Source organism: Monodelphis domestica, chromosome 4 (assembly GCF_027887165.1).
Source record: "Monodelphis domestica isolate mMonDom1 chromosome 4, mMonDom1.pri, whole genome shotgun sequence".
NCBI classification, from domain to species: Eukaryota; Metazoa; Chordata; class Mammalia; order Didelphimorphia; family Didelphidae; genus Monodelphis; species Monodelphis domestica.
The window spans coordinates 7,003,409-7,024,806 of record NC_077230.1 but is presented as its reverse complement, the minus strand read 5'-3'; the positions used below and the strand labels follow the sequence as shown (position 1 = coordinate 7,024,806).

At 41.7% G+C, this 21,398-nt stretch overlaps 1 protein-coding gene across 2 annotated transcripts in view; it reads right to left on the bottom strand.

The window, feature by feature from the left end:
* DOP1B (DOP1 leucine zipper like protein B) overlaps window positions 1–21,398 on the bottom strand; it is a 130,312-nt gene that overhangs the window by 51,141 nt on the left and 57,773 nt on the right. For both annotated transcript variants that reach the window (XM_007493149.3, XM_007493150.3), the window contains exons 14-16: window positions 11,720–12,422; window positions 6,657–6,925; window positions 1,180–1,332 (exon numbers count right to left, since the gene is read on the bottom strand). In XM_007493149.3, coding sequence (XP_007493211.2) covers window positions 1,180–1,332; window positions 6,657–6,925; window positions 11,720–12,422 — 1,125 coding nt within the window. The remainder of the gene's footprint in view (window positions 1–1,179; window positions 1,333–6,656; window positions 6,926–11,719; window positions 12,423–21,398) is intronic.

Below are 21,398 nucleotides of genomic sequence, written 5' to 3'. Positions count from 1 at the left end.
GAGAGGCACAAAAACACTGAAAAAAACAGTATCTTTAGACCCAGAAAAGGCCAATAAAAAAAGAGGCACATGATTTTACTCATTAAAAAAAAAAAAACCCTTTATAAAACAGAATTGGCCAAATAGAAAGAGGCATAAAAATTCACCAAAGAAAATAATTTCTTAAAAATTAAATCATGCAAATGAAAGCTAATGACTTCATGAGACATCAAGGGACAATAAAATAAAGTCAAAAGAATGAAAAAAAGGGAAGAAAACATGAAATATCTCAACAGAAAAAATAACAGATCTGGAAAATAAATTGAGGAGACATAGTTTAAGAATTACTGGATTGCCTAAAAGCCTTGTTAAAAGAAAGCTTAAACATCATCTTTCAAGAAATTTAAAGGAAAACTTCCTTGATATCCTAGAACCAGATTGTAAAATAGAGACTGTAAATCACCTCCTGAAATAGATCCCCAATATAACTCTCAGAAATATTGTAGCCAAATTCCAGAGAAAGAGAAATGAAAAATATGTCAAGCAGCCAAAAAGAAATCATTCAAATATGAAGTTACAGTAATATCATACAATATTTAGCCAATACCATGCTAAAAGGGTGGAGGGCTTGGAGTATAATGGAAAGAACTAGGATTACCATAAAAAACTCAACTCAGCAAAACTATATAATTTTTTTTAAACCCTTTGGCTCCAAGGCAGAGGAATGGTAAGGGCTAGGCCATGGGGGTCAAGTGACTTGCCCAGGGTCACCCAGTGGGGAAGTGTCTGAGGCCAGATTTGAACCTAGGACTTCCTGTCTCTAGGCCTAGCTCTCAATCCACTGAGCTACCCAGCTGCCCCCCAAACTATAACTGAATAATAAGGGAAAATGGATATTTAATAAAATAGAGGATGTTCAAACATTCTTGATGAAAAGACCAGAGAGGAACAGACCATCTGACTTCTAAATCCAAGATTCCAGACAAGCCAGAGAAAGGTAAACATGGAAGAGAAATCCCAAGGGACTCGACAAGGTTGAACGGTTTCCATGGGAAGATGGTGTTTGTCAAGTGGAATCTGAGTCTACACCTGCTCCTCTAAAATCTAAATGGACTCCTCCGCTCAGCTGAAGCCCCTCGGGAGCCCAGGAAGCCAAAGAACACAGAGAAGGACGGGGAAGTCGACAATGTAGAGCCTTACCTTGTCGGGCTCCACTAAGGAATGGCAGATGATGTCTTCGCAGATGTTGGCTGATGGAGCCAAGCAGTGGAGCTTGTAGAAGAGTTCCACACAAGCGATGTGGTGTTCCTGGGTGTCTTGGCTCAGCTGATTCCAGAGCACCTGGGCGACTCTCTGCGATGAAAGGACAATTACTGACATCCTGATGATCTCTTGTGGAGAAAAGTTTTAAGATCAAAACGTTCGCTTTTACAAGTTCTCATGAGCCACAGACCCAGAAGCTCTTAGGACAGAAGAACAATATGAGAAGCAGGCAGCGACATCACCACTTTTAGGCATAAAGTCGAAGATTTCTGGGTGTCTATAATCCTAGTGCCTTATGTTTGTTTTTAAAGGCCATGGGGGTCAGGTGACTTGCCCAGGGTCACCCAGCTGGGACAGGTCTGAGGCCAGATTGGAACCCAGGACCTCCCGTCTCTAGGCCTGGCTCTCCATCCACAGTGACCCCCAGCTTCCTCTTGCTTAATACTTTTAAAGGTCAAAGACGGTCTTGTTCAAGACTCATGAACCATGCACATGGACAAAGGAAAAGAGAAAATAATGACAGGATTTCTGCCCAGCTACAGGCGGGCGTGCCCCATCAAGATGGGTTCGCCTGTAAGCCGCCCCGCTCCCTCTGAACTTTTAAAGCCAGGCACTAGGCTATTCCCCAGGAAGTCTAGGACGAGGTTCCGGTTGTCTCCTGAAGTGGGCAGGGACGAGCCCGGTGGGGAGAGCGTGCGCACAGCGCGCCTCTCTGCCGGCTCCCTTCCATCGTCCCTGTCCTGGGCTCTCGCTCATCCCCGAGGCGCTCCGTCCATTCGGTGGCAGCCTGACTTCAGCTACTGGTTGTTGGGGCTCCTGACAGGGCGCCCCGAGATGGAACCAGGCGGGCGCGGCACACTGGCCAGGGTCTGCAGGGAGGCCAAGACGGAGAGGCCAGCACTGCTCTGGCCTGGCAGCGGCTCCGGAGATCAGCCTTTCTGTTTTGTTTGCAGAGGTCATTTCAGTGAGTTCCAAATACGGAGCCCCTCCCCTACTATAGAATCAATTTATTTATTAATTATGTGACAGGGACTATGCTAAGCAATGGGATAGAATAGGGGACACAACATGTGAATCGGAAAAAAGATAACTGCAGAGAGGAGGACAAATCACCTTAAGAAAAAATGCCACTGGTTTCAGCCCTCTCTGAAACAGATACATCTAACCAAAGTAAATAAGTAGCTAAACTGGTTATGAGAGACCTCTGGAGAAAACTGAATGGACATAGAAAGGAACACACCTTGTTCTCAGTAGTACATGGCACCTTCACAAAAACTGACCACCTAAGAAGGCAGAAAACCCTCATACTCAAATGTAAAGTAGCAGAAATATTAAATGCCTCTTCAGTCTCTCATGCAATAAAAATTACACTCAACAAAGGGTAGCAAAAACACTAAAAATTAATTAGAAATGAGATCATCTGATCCTAAAGAACAATTAAGTGAAAGAACAAATCACAGAAACAATTTCATTTAAGAATATAACAACGAGGAGATAACATGAAAATTTATGGGATGCAGCCAAAGCAGTATTTATGGGGAAATTTACATCTGCAAATGCTTATATCAATTAAATAGAGAAAGAACAGATCAATGAATTGGACATGTAACTAAAAAACGTAGAAAAAGAACAAATTAGAAATGCTCGCTTACACCTATTGAAAATGCTGAAAATCAAGGGAGAGATTAATAAAACTGAAAGTAAGAAAACTATTGAACTAATAAATAAGACAAAAAATAAATAAAATAGATAAACCACTGATTAATGATTAAAAAAGAGAGAAAATCAAATCCGTATCAAAAATAAAAAAGATAAAATGACTACCAATGGAGAATAAATTTAAGCAATTATTGGGAGTTATTTTGTCCAATTATTTGCCAATAAATCTGACAAGAGAAATAGATAAATACTTAAAAAATATAAACTGTCTAGATTAGCAAAAGAGGGAATAGAATACATAAAGAAATACTCACAGAACAAGAAATTGAACAAACCATCAAGGAACTACCTTAGATAAAGGCCGCAGGGCCAGATGGATTCACAAGTGAATTCTATAAAACATTCAAAAACCAACCAACTCCAATACTATATAAACTATTTTTTTTAAAAATAGGGGAAGAGGGAATCCTCATAAACTCTTTTTATGCCACAAATGAGGAGTTGACACCTAAAACGAGGAAGAGCTAAATCAGAGAAAGAAAACCATAGACTAATCTCCCTGATAAATACTGATGCAAAAATTTTATTTTATTTTATTTAAATAAAATACTAGCAAGGAGATCATAACATATCACTAGAATCATACCCCATGATCAGGCAGGTTTTATACCAGGGATGGTTCAATATTAGAAAAACCATCAGCATTAATTGACCATCTTGAAACCAACAGAAACCAGGTAATTATTTCAATAGATGGAGAAAAAGCATTTTAGGAAATACAACATCCATTCCTTATAAAAACATTAGAAAACACTGGAATCCATTGAACCTTCTAGAAAGTGATAAATGGCATCTATTGCTATCCATAATAGGGACAAACCAAAACCTTCCCCAATGAGGTCAGGTCTAAAGTAATCGGGTATGAAGCCCATCATCATCACTCTTATTGAATATTGTACTAGAAATGGCTGAGCCATTAATAGTGAAAATGACAATCCTACCTAAATTGACTTACCTATTCAGTTCTATACCAAACCATTCCCCAATTATTTATACAACTAGAAGAATTAACAAGGTTTATCTGAAAGAACCAAAGGCCAAGAGTATTAAGGGAATTAATGGGGGGAAAATGAAGGAAGGAGGCCTGGCTGTACCAGATATCAAACTATACTATAAAGCAGTAAACATTAAAACAATGTAGCTAAGCAATAGAAGGGTGGATTAATGGAACAGATTAGGAAATCCACACATGGCCATTAGTGCTGTAGCAATTTAGTGTTCGAGAGAAGAAATGAATAAGAGAGCTAGCTGAAAAGATATGAGAAACTGCCTTGTGCTTTCAATGATGCCCAAATTCATCGATTTAATGTCAACATTTTTTGGTGATGCTGTATGCCTATGAATCAAGAGCACTGCAATTCCAAAGAAACACTATCACAGGGGATTAAAACTGAGAGGTATTCAAAGGGCAATAAGGAAACACAGGGTAGACATAAATCTATCCATGAAAATTTGCATTCAATTTTATCCACCTCTGGCTCCCAGAATTCAGATCAAATTTAGGTACCTATCGTGTGTTTTTTACATGAAAATGTTCTCAATGAACAAAAATCTATTTGCTCTCTCCTCCCATTAAATTAGAAAATAAAAAATCTCTTGTAACAAATATGTATTCACATATATATCTGAACAAAGGTAAGTATCATTGAAAAATGCAAGTTGCATTTTTTGTCGAATAAAAGGGGGGATTGTGGAAGAGACTTGGAGAGAGAGGACTTGCAGGACAAGCCAGGCAGGCAGAGCAAGGTGAAGGACTTGATCTGTCTGTCAATCAAGACAAAGATTCCCAACGGAATGTTCCCAGAGGAGGCAGTTGGAGCTGGCCAGGGGAGGAACGGATTCTCTCTCTCTGAGGGTGACTGACCAAGAAAGGAGAGAGAAACCTCTTCTCTGGGTTTTTTTTCTGACCAGGGGAGGCCAGCCTGGCTGGAAGGGGAAGAAGCTGAACTATTAGCTTCTGTCCCAGGCTCAAGGACCCTGGGTGTGTGTGTGGGGGGGGGGGGGGGGGTGGTTCTGGAGTTAGGCTGAGAGACCATGGGGCTTTGTGAATTGAAAGAAGAAAAGATTTAACAGTTGTCCTCCATCTCTCTGACTGTCCCCCTGCCACAGCTGTGACTTCCCAAACCCTCATAATCCTCATTTTAGATTAGGGAAACCCTCATCGCTCTCACTTCAGTTTCCTTGTCCTATTATCCCAATAAACCCCTTACCTGAGAAAAGAAAAGGAAGAAGTTTTTCCTCATAAATATAGTCCACTCAGGGGGGGAGGGGCAAAGCCACAAGCTTCAGAAGAAACTGGGAGGGAGAGGATGGAAGAAGGGAGGGAGTGAAGGGAGGAGGAGGTTAGGAAACAGATCGATCTACTAGTCATCAGTAGAGATCAGTTGGCAAAGCCCAGAGCACTCCCCTGTAGCAGCACCTCTCTATCTCTCAGTATCTCTCAAAGTATATCTATCCCCATTGTAAGTAGGAAGCCCCCAGGTGTCCCCATACCAGCAGCTCTCTAGCCTGCCAGAGTCCTAGTCGTCACAACCAGTGAGAGTCACACAGATTATCCTTTTCTATTGCAGGACCTTTTCATTTTCTTCCTCTATCATCTGTTCTCTATGTAGTTCAAGTTCTCTAAACCATAGTTATGGGTAAAATTTCTTTATGTGAAGCAGCTTTCTGTAAATCAGGTCATCTTGTTTGCCTGTGAAATTTAGTTCCCCCTCTAGCTTGGCTTTAGGATAAGGACTTCCCTATTTGTTTAGGGAATATTTGGGGAATTTGCATTTTTCTGATGTACTTTCAATATCATTTTTCCTACTGAAAATTCCCTTTGTACTCGGAGGTTTAACATCTCTACTCTATCCTAAGAGATTCTTACCCAATCCTAAAATGTACAAGCATGAAGTGGAGTAAAAGATATCATTGAGGTAATTTATGATAAAAAAAAAAAGGGAGGAGGGATCACCGATGGAGAGATCAGATATCACACATTTCATAAGGCCCTTCGAAGCAATATAGTCTGTATCTTCTCCTCTATACCTCATTTTGGCTTTTGGAAGAATTATTTAAAACAGATGAAACTTTAGTTAAAAAAAACAACTTTAAAAGAAAGGGATCTCATAATCTTGATGATTTTGACAATGTAAAATACTCCTGGGTATTTTAAATGTTCACTTTTTTAAATGAATTATTTTTAAGATGAAACTAAATTATTTAATGGTGTAGCTCAAAGTTTCTCTTATTCATTCCTCACTAAAAAAGAACAGAGAAAGAGTTATCTTTTGTGAATAATAAATTTAAAATAGGACAACTAATAAGCCTCAGATTATCTTCCAAGGTAAGTAATTTGAGTTTTTTAACTTTTTTTAAAGATTACACATCATTTGATCAATTTCTTAAAAAGATGTTTCATGAATTCATTTTGGTTTTCTATTGCAGTCATTCCCAGGTATATTTTCTCCCAATACCAAATAAGTCCTCCCTTGCAAAAAAGAAAAGTAGTTAAACAAAACCAACAAGCTATGACTTGGATAGTTTTTACCCCCGGCTTTCATCTTTCTACCGAAATCTCAATTTTTAAAAAATCTTCAGTTGTAAAATTCTGAATGCAGTTTAAATTCACAGCAAGGACCCCTCTAGGAATGAGGAGCCCAGGAAAAGGACCTGCTCCCGTTCCCCCCAGATAGACACACATTGAAAGGTACCTGATAGAAGTCCGTTTTCTTTGCAATGACTTTTAATACTCCTGGAACAATGGGAGGAACCGTGACCATCTGTAACTTTCCAAACACTGGGCTATGGCCAGAGATTTTACTCCGTTTCATCCTGTCTTCACACACAAGGGCCAGTGACTGAGAATGGCTAATCATCTCGAGCAGCGTAAAGATGGAGACGTTCTGAATCTGGCAGTCATTCACGCAGCAGCAGATGGTCATGAGAGATTTAAGCCACATGGGGAAGCTGGATTCGCATTCTCCACACGAGGAAGACACAAAAGCAAAGAGATTCAGATACTCAATTTTTCGGTTTTCATGGCAGCTTAGAACTCATTATCAGCAAACACTTAAAGCAAAGAGGCTACTCTGGACGCTTGTTGTCCTAGACTTAGTGCCATTAGAGGGATGACGATCTACGTGCTACACATAATGGCAGAGTAGATTGAAAGTTGGCTTTAGGGGATCAAGAAAGTAGAGGTCAGATTGTGACCATTCAGAGGACCTCCATGATTCTAAGCTAGAGGAGGACAGGACCGTGGAACTGCCCTGATGGAAGGAACTTCCTCCTCTGGGGGCTCCCTGCAGCAGTGAAACCACAGGCCATAAACAAAAACAAAGCCTGCCACAGCACACAAAATTTGGAAACTGTGACTCTAGGACTAAGAGAAGCAACATGTTGTCCGGAAATTGGAGTCCAAAGATAGGACTTCCTATGTTCTTAGTTACTTGGATGGTAGGCTTTGTTTACTTTTGAAATTATTTTAATATATATGTTTACTCAATTACACGTAATAACAAATGTCCACATAAGTTTACCAAAGTTCTATGATCCGAAATGTCTTCCTTCTTCACTCCCCCCCTCCTGGAGGTGGCAAGCAATTTGACCGGGACCATACGTGGATTGTTTCCTGAATAACCATATTCGTGCTGTTTGCTTTTCAGCATTGTTACGAGGGATTAATTACTTCAATTACTTTGAAAATCATAACAATTTTATACAGATGGGCTATTTTATCATACAATTATAGTTAATTGCCTTTTCCCTAACTTATCACAGTTTGAGAAAACCTAATACTAAATATGATTCTTCTTTACAATTAGATTCACATTTGTCTTTTTTGGCGATGGAGGGTCAGAACTAGCAGTGGAATCCACACAAAAAATCTGTGTCACTGCAAATCATTTACTCTTTCTGGTCTTTGATTCTTTATCTGTAAAATGAAAAGGGTAGACTAGATGCTTCCAGCTCTAATCACTACAAAAATCACTCCAAAATATTTCTATCTGCCTTTCCTGCAACAGACACAAGGGGGGAAAAGCATGATAAGAGCAGAAGAAAAGATCAAACTTCAAAATGAGGAAGGTCTTGATTTAAACCCTGCTTAAGCTGCTCTCACCACCCATACACATGGTCTTCCTACCATGCCCTCGGGAATTCCTCTTTCATAGGCATCAAACTTCCCTTCACCTTAAGTCTTTTCCTCCCCCATTTTTTCCATCCTTTAGCTTATCCAGGAAACCTGGCTCCCCTGTGACAACACAGCCTCCCTGGCCACACTTTCATGCAGTAGCTGAATCTTCATTCACCAGAATTGGAACACTCCTTGTTCCTCATTGCTGTTGCCAAGTTCTCCTATCTTTGTCCCTTAGGATCTGTCTTCCATGGAGGTTTACACTATTCATCTCTATCACTCAATACAAATCCCTGCTGCAGTTGTTCACAAACTTTCAGGAAACTTCCTTTATTTCCTCAATGAGGACTTGGCGTGAAGATGGGATTAACTCTCCCCCATTTATTCTTTAGATTTTAGCCTCCAGAAATGTATCCTTAAATGGGATGGGGGGAGGAGGTCTATGACCCATGTGTGCTAGTCAGAGACAAAAAGAGCTGACTGTCCCCAGCTGTGTGACCCTGGGCAAGTCACTTGACCCCCATTGCCTAGCCCTTACCTCTCTTCTGCCTTGGAGCCAATACACAGTATTAACTCCAAGACAGAAGGTAAGGGTTTAAAAAAAAAAAAGAGCTGACTTCTCTGGGCAGCCCGAAGCAAAGTTAAAGCTACCATTGATCCATATAAAAGTGGAAGGAAGACACAGGAAGTGATGCAAAGAACTACCTTTAAAAATGGTGGTAACTTCCTGTGACCAGGTTTTTGCCCTTTGAACTTGGTCTTGGAGCAAGTTGGGCTTGAGACATCAGACTGCTTCCCTTTGGACTGCCACTTGGGTGAGTGAAACGGCTGACTCTCTTTCCTAATTTTTTTGGAAGGACTAGCCTCTGGACTCATCTTAGGGAAGGCCTCATGGCTAGAATCTTTGTTTAATTTCCTCGGAAATCCCTGCCTGGTTCAGAGTGGACTGGAGTAATTATTTATTCCTCTCTCCCTCTCTCTCTCTCTTCCTCTCTCTCTGTCTCTCCCTCCCTCCCTCTCTCTCTCTCTCTCTCCATCTTTCTCTCTCTCTCTTCATCTCTCTCTTTCTTCATCTCTCTCCCTCTCTCCCTCCCCCTCTCTTCATCTCTCTCTCTTTCTTCATCTCTCTCTCTCTCCCTCCCTCTCTCTCTTTTTTCATCTCTCTCCCTCCCTCCCCCGCTCTCCCTCTCTCTTTCTTCATCTCTCTCTTTCTCTCTCTCTTCCCTCTCTCCCTCCCCCTCTTTCTTCATCTCTCTTTCTCTCTCTCCTCCCTCTCTCCCTCTCTCTGTCTCTCTCTTCCTCTCTCTCTCTCTCCCTCTCCTCTCTGTCTCTCTCTCTGTCTCTCTCTCCCTATGCCCCTCCCTTTCTGCCTCTCTGTCTCTGTCTCTGTCTCTGTCTCTGTCTCTGTCTCTCCTTGCTTTTACTTTCTATTTGTAAATAAACTACCAAAAAGTCATTCTAACTTGAGTCATTAATTCTGGCGACCACACTCTTATACATTCACTCCAACCATAATTTTATTCTTTACATTGGTATAGATCTCCCCCCCCCCCCCCAAGCCCTTGACCATCTCTCCTTCACTCGACACATTCTCCTCTTTTCCCCTTCTTGACTCCTTGGTGAACTAATTAATTCTACACTTTCCTGCTGAGCCCCTCACCCTCTTATCACTTTACCAATTGTGCCCTGTGGAAACTTGGCTTTAAATCATTCCCCAATCTGCCACCCTCACTCCTCCATGAACAAAGGTTGAGAGACATCACGCTACAAAGGTCTTGACGTTGCCCTCCTTGCTGCCAGGCAATCCCATGATCACCCTCCTCACCCCACTCTCCACAATCCTTCTTCTCAACCTTTATGCCCTCTCCCTCCCTCCCTCCCTTCTCAGCTAAGAACCTCATCCCCCATTTTACAGAAAAAATTGTGGCCATCCACCAGATCTTCAACCCGTATCTCGTATCCCAGTGCCTTCTGCCACTGGCTCCTTCACCCGCCTCCCATGAAGGTCTTGGCCCTTTCTCAGGCCAAGCCTCGCCCTCATCCATCTCCTCCCTGCAGGTTCCCCCTCCGGGTGCTCCCCTTCTATCGCTTCTCCGCCATCTTTCCTGTCGCCTGGCTCCTTCCCTGAAGCCCCCGAGGGTGTCTACGTCTCCCTCCTCTTCAACAAGCCCCTCTCAGCCCCTCCACCTCGGCTCACTGGCATCTTCTCTGTGTCCTGCTCTTTGGGGCTGAATTCCTTGGAAAGACGGTCTAGGAGGGGGCCTTCCACTGTCTCTCACTCTTCCTTCAAGCACCTCACAGTTTGCCTTGTGGTCTCAATAGGCCCCCTGAAGGGCCCTCTGCAAAGTCAGAAATAATCCCTGAAGACATCACTCCCTCCTGGTTCTCCTCCGACTTACCGGGCTGCTCAGACACCTGGCTAGATTCTCATCCAGATCTCACCCTCCAGCCCTCAACTCAACCTATCCCAAACTCAACTCATTACCTTTTCCCCTAAAGCCTCTGCCCGCTCTAGTTTCCCTGTTTAAACCACACACACATGCACACGAACGTGTGCACACACGCACACACACATGCACGCACACGCACGTGCACACACGCACACACACACCCTTTACTTTGACTTAGAATTGAGACCAAATATCAGTTCTAAAGCAGAAGAGTGATCAAGGCTAGGCCATTGGGCCGAAGGGACCTGCCTAGGGTCACCCCAATAGGAAGTGTGTCCCCAAGCCTGGCTCCGGAGCCACCTTGCTGTCCCTATACCATAGAGGGCAGCGGCCTCTTCCCAGGCCTTCAGCTCAAAGCCTGGGGTCAAGCTCGGCTCCCCAAGGGGGTCTTTTATCCCGTCACGTGTCCCCTCCTCCGCCATTTTGTTGCTGGCACTCACACCCTGCTCGGGCCCGACCTCCCCCCAACCTCTCTCCGCTCCACCCTGTGCTAGAGCTCAGACCAGCCTCTCGGGACTCCCTCTCGTGTCCAGGACGAAGCCCAAGGCGGCAGCCTCCGCGGGGGCGAGAAGGGCGCTCCAGCTCTGGCGCTGGGCCCAGAGAAGGCTTAGGGGACGCTCCCTCCTCGGGCTCCTGCCATTCCCGCTAAAGCCTATCTGGGGCGGAAAGCCTCTCCCCAGGCCGCCTACTTGGGGCTAGTCTGGGAGCTGCGGGTCCAGCTTTGGGCCCTTCGCACTTAGCGCGCCTACAGCTGCGCGGCCCGTATCTCTGTTGTCCCCTCCTTGTTTTGTGATGTTTCATTTATTCATTTTATTAATTACTTCTTATATCATCGAGCTCCCTCCGTGAGCGCCTTACAGCCGCGGCTGTCTGCGGACCCCGGACTGAGAAGCTCCTTAGTCTTTAGTCGACCCGGCCCTGCAAGGTTGGGGAGGGCGTCACATGAGCTGATGTAGGTAAACATTTGTAACTTACTTTTATGGTCCCGCCTCCTGACCTGGAATCGACATGGAGTCAATTTCAGGCAGAAGGGGGGGAGGGCTCGGCCACCGGAGCTATAAAGTTGGAGGTGTCTGAGGTCACTCTGGAATCCAGGACCCCGTCACCAGCAGGGCTCTCTATCCGCCCAGGGGCCCCGTGGCCCCAACAACTTATTTCTATAAATATTTAAAGCTTACTTCCTTCTTACCGGGCGCCTGGAACAGAGATGTGTAGAGCTGCTCCGTTTCCTCCTGAGAAAGGTACACAGGGAAGGTGGAGCACTCCAGCAGAAAACGACAAGCACTAGCAAAGGCTTCCTGGCAGTCCTTGCTCAAGTCCCCCAAGTCGATAACCACCTTGTAAATGTACCGTTCCTCGTCCTCTTTTTCCTTTTTCTGGCCCAGGTTGTGGGTGGAGGAAAAGGACGGCCTTTTTGGCTTCGTTGGAGACCCTCGGACTGTGAATAAGTCTGAAAGCATCTGTTTAAACTGGGGCACCGTGATCGCCTTTGTTTCCAGCAAGCTTCTCCGCTTTCCAGAGTTTTCAATAATTGTGATGTTGGCTTCGTCTTTGTCCTTTGGGCTTATGGTTACCATTGGCTGGTTTTCCTCTGCACGCTCTGGTAGCTGCACCCCAAAAATGTGCTTTTTGCTAAAGGTAGTAACTAGTTCTTGAAGGTAGTGCAATGTTTTTTGCATGCTCCCATTTCTTTTCCAGACATCATCCTTCTCTAAAGAAATCTTGGGGATTCCTAAGTGCCGAGAAAGCTCTGGGGATGAAGCACTTAGGCCAATACCGCTGTCTTCAGATTTAAGTGGAGGAAATGAAGCATCATCATCATCATCAGGCATCGTAGGCTTTGTTTCTACGTTTTCTACAGTTTTTCCATCACTTTTATCTATTTTGGGATTCTGTCATGAAATAAAAATATTGTGAAGACTCAGAAAGAAGAGATTCAGATTTAGTTAATTTCTATGTAATGTTTAGAAAGTACACACAAATCAAAAACTCCTTTTGTCTTTCAGAACTGTAACTCTAGACCAGGATTAGAATTTTTATTTAATGCACTTACTGACTCAACAAACAACTATTAAGAATTGCTTTCAAAGCCTGTGGGAAGAATAAAGTAAAGATAAGGCAGAAAAATAAGATAAGGCAGAATCTCTGCCCTACTGTTGGGGAAACGGTGAACTGATCCAACCATTTTGGAGAACAACCTGGAATTATGCTCAAAGAGTTATAGAATTCTGTATAAACGTTGACCCAGCAACACCACTATTAGGTTTGTTTCCTAAAATGATTAGAGAATAAAGAAAAGAACCTATATACTCCAAAATATTTGTACAGCTCACCTTATTGTGGCAAAGAACTGGCAACTCTGGGATGCCCATCAACTGGAGAAATAGCTAAACAAGTTGTGGCATGTGACTGTGATGGAATGCAGACTAATTAAAAAAAAACCCAAACACGGAAAGATGTACATGAAATTATGAATAGTGAAATGAGCAGAACCAAGAGAATATATAACAACAGAAATGTTGTTTGAAGAATAACTTGTGTAAGTTCACCTCCAAAGGAAGAACTGATAAACAGAAACAAGCAAGACACACATATTTTTTTGGGGGGGCAAATGATGCCTTCTTTAGTACAGGGAAGGGGGGAAAGGAAGGAGATATCTAAGAACTTTGATTTAATAAGTAAGCTAATTAAAAAAGAAATTGATACTACAAAAAGGAATCTCTACCCTCCTTGAGCTTATATTCTAGAGGAAAATACACAGATAACTACTTTACATAACATTATATAAATGCATGAAAAGTTCAAGAATAATATATCAATAATATGAATAGAGATTATATCAATCTGCTTACTCAGAGGATGTTGGTCTTTTGGAATCAATTGTTTTTCTTACATATACTATTATTCAGCTGATCTTCCTCAAAGTTTGAAATAGTCAGCATACTCTATCTCTCTAGGAAACAAAATAATTTATTTTTTTCTAATTGCTTTTATTTGTAGTTTTTGATTCACCATAAGATTTGATTTTTTAAAAAATTTTAAACATTATTTTATTTGGTCATTTCCATACATTATTCACTGGAAACAAAGATCATTTTCTTTTCCTCCCTTCCCCCCCTCCCACCACCTTTCCCTCTCCCATAGCCGACGCACGATTCCACTGGTTCATAAGATTGATATTGTCTGTTAAATTTTCGTGGTATTTGACAAGAAGTTTGGGGAAAACTGGGAAGCAATATGGCAAAAATTGCTTTAGATCATCATCTTGCATGATGCATCCCATGACAGAGTTTCAAGTGGATGGATACTCAGCTATATTAAGAAATGTGAAGATTAAAATTAACTCTCCCCTGATTATAACAATGAAAATACATAACTCTCCCCTGACTGTGAAGATTAAATTGTAACTCCTGTCTATTTTTAGAACATGGTACTTAAAATTGAGTATGAAGATCTGCCCATTTTAGATTTAATCACCAAAGGTGTAAACATCCCATTCACACTTGAGTGGGGGAGGTCTGTGACCCTTGTGTGCGATAGGGGGTGATGAATTAGAATCAGTTGACTGCCTTCTGGGCAGTCCTAAAACAAAGCATCAACTGTGACTGGTAGCCTTAAAATTAGGGGAAGACACAGGAAGTGATGCAAAAGAAGCATCTTTAAAAGGAGCTGTTACTTCTTGTGTTACTTCATGCTTTCAAGTTGAGGCTGGTGAAGAGGGGCAGAAGGATCTCATGATTGGACCTGAGACCCTGTTTTCCTGGTGAGGCTAATAAAGAATCTGCTGACTGGACTGACATGTGGTGAGTGAAAGGCTGACTCTTAACTGCTGGATTTTTCTGAAAAAACAAAAAAAACAACCCAGCCGAAACTAATTCTTCCTGCCCAGAGGGGCCAGGAGTAAATTACTTGGAGTTCAGGCTAGATATCTTACCTTATCCTCTCTCTGATTTCTTGCTTCACTATTTCTACATTTTGTAAATAAATTGTAAATAAAATCTCTTTGGAATTAGTTAAATTACTGGTGACCACACTCTTAAATAATCGAGTCCAACCCTTTTAAAAATTAATCCCATTGATGGAATACTATTGTGCTCAAAGGAATAATGAACTGAAGGAATTCCATGGGAACTGGAATGACTTCCAGGAAGTGATGCAGAGTGAGAGGAGCAGAACAAGGAGAACATTGTACACAGAGACTGATACACTGTGGTACAATCAAATGTAATGGACTTCTCCATTAGTGGCAATGCAGTGATCGTGAACAACTTGGAGGAATGGAGAAAAAACATTATCCACATTCAGAGGAAAAAGTGTGGGAGTAGAAATACAGAAAAAAAACAGCTGCTTGAATACATGGGTCGAGGGGGTATGGTTGGGGATGTAGACTCTAAATGAACATCCTAATGTAAACATCAACAACATGGAAACAGATTCTGATCAAGGACATATGTAATTCCCAATGAAATTGCATGCCAGCTGCAGGAAGTGACACTAGCAGACCCGAGGACCCAACTCTATCTCATACCAAAACTTCCTTTCTTCCCATTTCCTTTGAAGCTATAGAGATGTCAATCATCTTTCCCTGCCCCTGGACTCCCCAAATGGTATAGAGGATCCCCAAGTTCTTTTGTTCCATGGAGTCCTCATCTAGCATGGTGGCCCTCCCAGGGATAACATCCCCAGAGTCCAGGGTTTATGCCCTATAAAAGTTGTGGTGCCAAACTCTGAGTAATGAATTAAATACTAGACTTATCCCTATTTGGATTAAAGACTTGGTTTTCCTGACTATTTAATAGTTCTGTGTTATTTCCAAGTGAACACCTCCGAGCTAAATAAAACTGGTGTGAAGATTGGATTTAGCTATTTCCTGTTTGTAACAATGAAGATACTTAGTTTAACAAAATCAGGACTGTCTTTCTTGGGAGCTCTAAATTACTCCACCCTACTTAGGCCATATTTTAGGGGAAGATAAAGTTGTAATCTCCTGATTGAACAATGAAGGTACTTATTTCTCACCTTATGGTGAAGCTAGGACTTTAAGCTAAGTCTATTTTTAGATCTTAATACAAAAAGGTGTTAAGTAACTATAAAGGCTAAATTAATCACAAAAAAGTCAAGTAACTTACAAAAGGTGAACTTAACAAAGAAGTGTTAAGTAACTGTAAAGATATAATCAAATCAAAGAAGATGAGAACTAAAAGTATGGGCAGTCCGGGAGAAAAGCCTTTGATATGATTGGTAGATGTGAAAATTTAGAGGGGGAGACACTAGAGTAAAAGGCCATGCAGGCAGGTGCAAGTGCTTGGTCCTTGGTGCATCCTGCTGCCTTGGGAGAGATCCAAGAGGCAAATGTCTAGTCCACTGTCTTGTCACTTCCTGCATCATCCAGGAGTTGTCACCAATGACTTCGTAAAGAGGGATGACTATTCTTTTCCTGTTGAATAACTTCTCTGGAATCCCGTATCATTGAAGACTTCTTTGTCTAACAACGTTTTATTCCTATCTGCTCATTTAAAAAAATGGTTACATTCTGCTCTGATTCTTCCAATTTATTTTCTTCATCAATTCATCTTCAATTTTATATTTTTATATATAGTCAATATTTATACTACTCTGCTTGCTAATGATGTTACTTTGTATTTTAAATTCTTTTGCCCATTTTTTTTGCTATATTATTAGGTTAAAAACATGTATGAACAGGTTCTCACTCCACATAAAAAAAAAAGAAGTCCAAGGAAAGAAGACAACCTTTAGCAAAGCTACTGTTTGCTCACAAAGGGTTGGCCCTCTGTTTGCTGGTAAGCCTTCTTTACAGAGGGCCTAATGCTCTTTGGCCTCCTTCCTACATTTTACATTCAAGGAGCAATGTTTGAGTTTCCCTAAAAAATAGGCGTACTTCCTTGGAACCATGCTTTTGTATCAGCCCCTTCCTCTATTCAGGGCATCTCAAATCTCTTAACAATAGGGTTAAAAAGGGTTAAAAACCCTCACCTTCTGTCTTGGAGTCAATATTGTGTATTGGTTCTAGGGCAGAAGAGCAGTAAGGGTTAGGCCATGGGGGTCAAGTGACTTGCCCAGGGTCACACAGATAGGAAGTGTCTGAGGCCAGATTTGAACCCAGGACCTCCTTTCTCTAGGTCTGGCTCTCCATCCACTGAGCTACTCAGCTGCCCCCTCTTAACAATATTAGTGAGAGGAAACATTAACATAGAAGGATAAAGGAAAATAGCTTTTAAATTTCTTTAATGCGTTATATTATCATCTGTATTTCTTACAAAAGAAGCTACATAATGGCTAGTAGGCTTCAAAGCGAGGAAGATCTGGGCTCAGTGTTTCATGTGTGAGGTTCTTTGGACAAATCATTTAACTTCTCACCCTTCTGGCTACGTCTATCTGCACAGGCAGAGAATTGTTCTCACCTGCAAACTGCCATATCAGTGAACTCACAGGGCCTGTGGCTTTGTGAGAACTCTGGGATCTTCCTGTCCAGCCCGAGTGTCTTCACTGACTTTTAACCAGCTCAAACTGGACGCTCCAGAGATAGCGTAGACGCAGCATGTCTAAAACAGAACTCGTCGTCTTTCTCCCAAGCTTTTCCTTCCTTCTACGTTCCCGTCACTATCTTTCCGATCCCCGAGGCGGGAAAGCCGCATCCTGCCCTCAGCTCTCTCCTTGCTCTCATCCCTTATTTCCATTTGGTTGTCAAGTCCTGCTCCTCGTCCCATCCGTTACACAGACTTCCTTCTTTCTCGGACAGCACAGTCGTCCAGCTGTAGACCCTCATTGTCTCATGCCTGGAATACTGAAACAGTCCTAGGTTGTTCTCCTGTCCCAAGTGTCTGTCCATTCCAATTCATCCTTTCATTGGCGGTCAAATGGATCCTACTATATGGACCATTCAGTAAGCGCCAGAGCAGGAACAAAGGGTTTTTGGTTGCCTTTTCCTACCTTTCTATTCTTCCAAAACCTTCTCTCCCCCCGACCCCCAAACACTCTGCAATCCAACGACACTGGCCGCCTTGCTGCTCCTCACGCCCAACACTCCGTCTCCCTTTTCTGAGCACTTTCACTGTCATCCTCGTTGCCTCTACCTAGTTTCCTTCAGGTATCAGCCAAGGTCCCACCTTCTGCATGAAGCCTTTCCAAATCCTCCTTAATCACAGAGTCTTCTGGGGCAGTTGGGCAGCACAGTGGAGAGAATGCCAGGCCTCAAGGCAGAAGGACTTGGATTCAAATCTGGCCTCAGACATGTTGTCCCCTCCACTGGACAGTGGGGGTTCTTGGATTATAATTAAGGGGATGCTTATTATTCTGCCATCTTATACTAGCAATAGCCAATGGGGGGTTGTAAAAGACTTGAATAATCACTTCTAAAAAGTGACTTAGGTATAATTAAAATAAAGTCCCCTTTAGATTATTCAAGAAAGCTGTGGCATTTTGCAGGTTAAGAACTAAAGCTGAAAACTGAATTTTAAATTTTCTCACAAATTGTTCACTTTGAAGATTTAAATGTACTAATGATAACTGGTAATTTGGACCTGCTGTTATCACAGTAACTGAGCCCTCTTCTGCATCAGAGTCACAATCTTGTTTTGTAACATTATCACATTATCTTCTTGACGGGAAGGATATAAAATAAAAAGTGTTTGACCTTTAAACATTCTACAAGCTTTCTGAAGGGGAGAGGTACAATAATTCAGAATGTAAATAGATTTAAATTGACATTGACCTTAACAATAGAGAGCCTGTTCCCTATTACTTTTGAGATAAAATATGACCTGTTAGGAAGTCTAACAATGCATAAAACACACACACTTGGTTAGTTGATAGAGCAGAAGAAAAGTATTACTGTGGGAACCATGATTCATGTTTGAAGCATTTGAGTGGTTTCTAACATCATTACTACTCCAAAATAGCTTTGAATAGTATTGCTCTTTGTACATTAATTCAACTTTCAAAAGAAAAGGAAATTTAAATGAAAATGACCAATTCTAGTAATCAGATGATAAGTCCTCCCAAAATACAGTTAACTGAAACTGATGCACATTATATGTGAACAAAAAATAATAGGTACTATGAATTTTATATTTACTCCACCCTGCTTAGTCTTTAGAATTTTAGCAACCAGGAATGTATACACCCCCACTTAAGGATTAAGTGTGGGGGAGGATGGTCTGTGACCTGCATGTGCTAGCAAGTGACAAATCCAAAACAACTGACTGATGCCCTGGGCTATCCTAAACCAAGTTTAAGCCACCATTGGTACCTGTGAGACACAGGAAGTGATGTGAAGAACTGCCTTTATATTTCATGTCACCTCCTGTGAGATGGGCTTTTGCGGACTTTGGCAGTGGAACTTGACTTGGTGGAGTGTGAGTCCTCAGCCTGCTTCCCTGAATGACCATGTGGTGAGTGATAACGCCGACTCCCCTGTCCCTTGATCTTTCTGAAGGCACCAGCCTCCAAGGAGGCCCCTCATCTTGGAGGAGGTCTCGTGGCTGGAAGCTGAGCTAGATTTAATCTGGGAAGGCCCCTTGGCTGAGGCCTCTGAACTGCCCCTGCCTTAAGCCAGGCCAGTGCAGAGATCTTCCCCTTTCTCTCTCTCTCTTCCTCATTTTTAATTTCTTCCTTCTATTGTAAATAAACCACCCTAACATTCCATTCTGACAGTATTTCATTGGGATTTAGAATTTAATCCCTGGCGACCACTAAATAATATATTCAGTCTCAACCCTAAAATTTACCCTTAACAGTCCTCTCATTTGAAGAATTATTTTTCTACATAATTACCTGTAGTTTACATTGCTTTCTCTCCATTTATTGATATCCCTGTTTCTTATTTGATTCTCTTAATGATTGACTAGTTTAAGACTATCAACCATTTAACAGCTGTTCAATGTGTGTTTAAAATTTATTTCATCCAATATAATGGGTGAAGTGGCATGAGATAATGAAAATGGTATTATCCTAGAAGTCTAAAAGCCTGTGTTCTAGCCCTGGCTCTGCCACCTTTAAAAAGATGTTTGTTGACTTTGGATAAATAATTTCACCTTTTTTGACCCTTAATTATCTCACCCATATAATAGAATATCACTTTCCCTAAGGGAGAAGAGAGAACAAAATGATCTCTTTCTTTTTTATTAAATCCTTACTTTCTGTCTTAGAATTGATACTAAGTATTGATTCCAAGGCAGAAAAGTGATAAGGGCGAAGCAAAAAGGGCCTTGCCTGGGTTCACACAGTTAGGAAGTGTCTGAGATCAAATCTGTACCCAGAATCTCTCATCTCTAGTCCTGGCTCTCTAGTCACTTTACAACTAGATACCCACCAGATGATCTCTTAAAGTCCTTTCCAAATCATACAATCTAAGAGAAAAAAATCATATTGCATGATTTTTTAAAGGTTTACTTGGTCTCCTTTTTGATAACTGTACTTGAACAAATATAAAATATATGTTTATAATACTAATCGAATACAATTAAAAAAACATTTAATAAGCATGTATTGTGGGTAAGAGAATATTGGGTGCTAACAATATGAAGACAAAATGAAAAACAGCTCCTACCCTCAAAGATCAGTTTTAGAACTAAAAAGAAACTTAGAAATCATTTAAGGTCAACCCTCTTATTTTAGAGATAAAGAAACTGAGGATCAGAAAGATTAAGCAGCTTGTCTATAGCTATACAGGTAGGACATGCCAGAACAGATATTCAAACTCAGGGTATCTGACTCCAAAGTCAGAGACATTCATCACAACATCACCACTGAGTACAATTTGACCTCAGCTCCAGCAACTCATAAATTTTATTTGATAGATTTTTGAAGTATCTAAAAATATATTAAATCAAATTAGAGAAGGAATTTCATTTTATAACAGCACATGTTCTGAGACAGCATGGCATCTGGAAGAGCAAGCCCTAAAATCAGCCTTCCTTGTGTGCACTGGGCATGTCACTAAGTTTATCAAATACCCCAGGTCACTCTAAGTCCATGCTAAGCTGCTAAAGAGTTGTCACTCTGTATCGGTTACTGTCTTATAGTAACAATAAAATCATAGTCTAGAGTAGTGATGGTGAACTTTTTAAAGATTGAGGGTCACTATCACCCCCAGACTAAGTGCCATGATGTGTCCAACCCCCACTCTGGAGACAGAGGAAGGAGGAAGAGCTCCCATTGGGCTTCTGGGCAGAGGGGTGGGTGATGAGAGGTGTATGTGGAGAGGGGTAGGGGAGTGGCCCAAGTCCTCTGCTCCCCTCCAGCTCTGCCGCTGTGATATGCATACCTGCTATGCCCTTTATTATAGTTAATTAAGAGTTGTAGGGATATCAGGGACACCCTTTGAAGTTAAGAAGCTACCACCCAGGATGGTTTCCCTGGGCCCATTGAGTGTGGAACATTCATTTTTATTAATGCCCAATTCCTCAATGAATCTTGTGGGGAGGGACTTGTGTAAATTGCGGGCAACAATTGTGTATACCCCGGTGGGTGATATATCTCTATAGAGTTATCAGAGGAGTCATTAGATTTATTCCCAGTATTGTTTTTAGAAAGTCCAGATACAGATACAGAAAAGACTCATATAAATGAATCGCTGCAGACATACCTGAGGCATTATGGGTAACATCATCAACAGATGTGGGGTTACGAAAATCAGCAGTGTCAGTAAAGATTACTACTAAGGGAGGACCACCCCCATCAATCCCACAGAACTCACAATCTAAAGAAGCCACTGAAAGAATAACACCAGTGATAGAATCCCTCCTAAGATAATAGATTATAGTACCTTGCAAATCAGAGTACAATACCCCAATATTGTCAGTAAAAAAGCCTGTTAGATGTAATAAGGAAAGTTGTGTATCATTTTG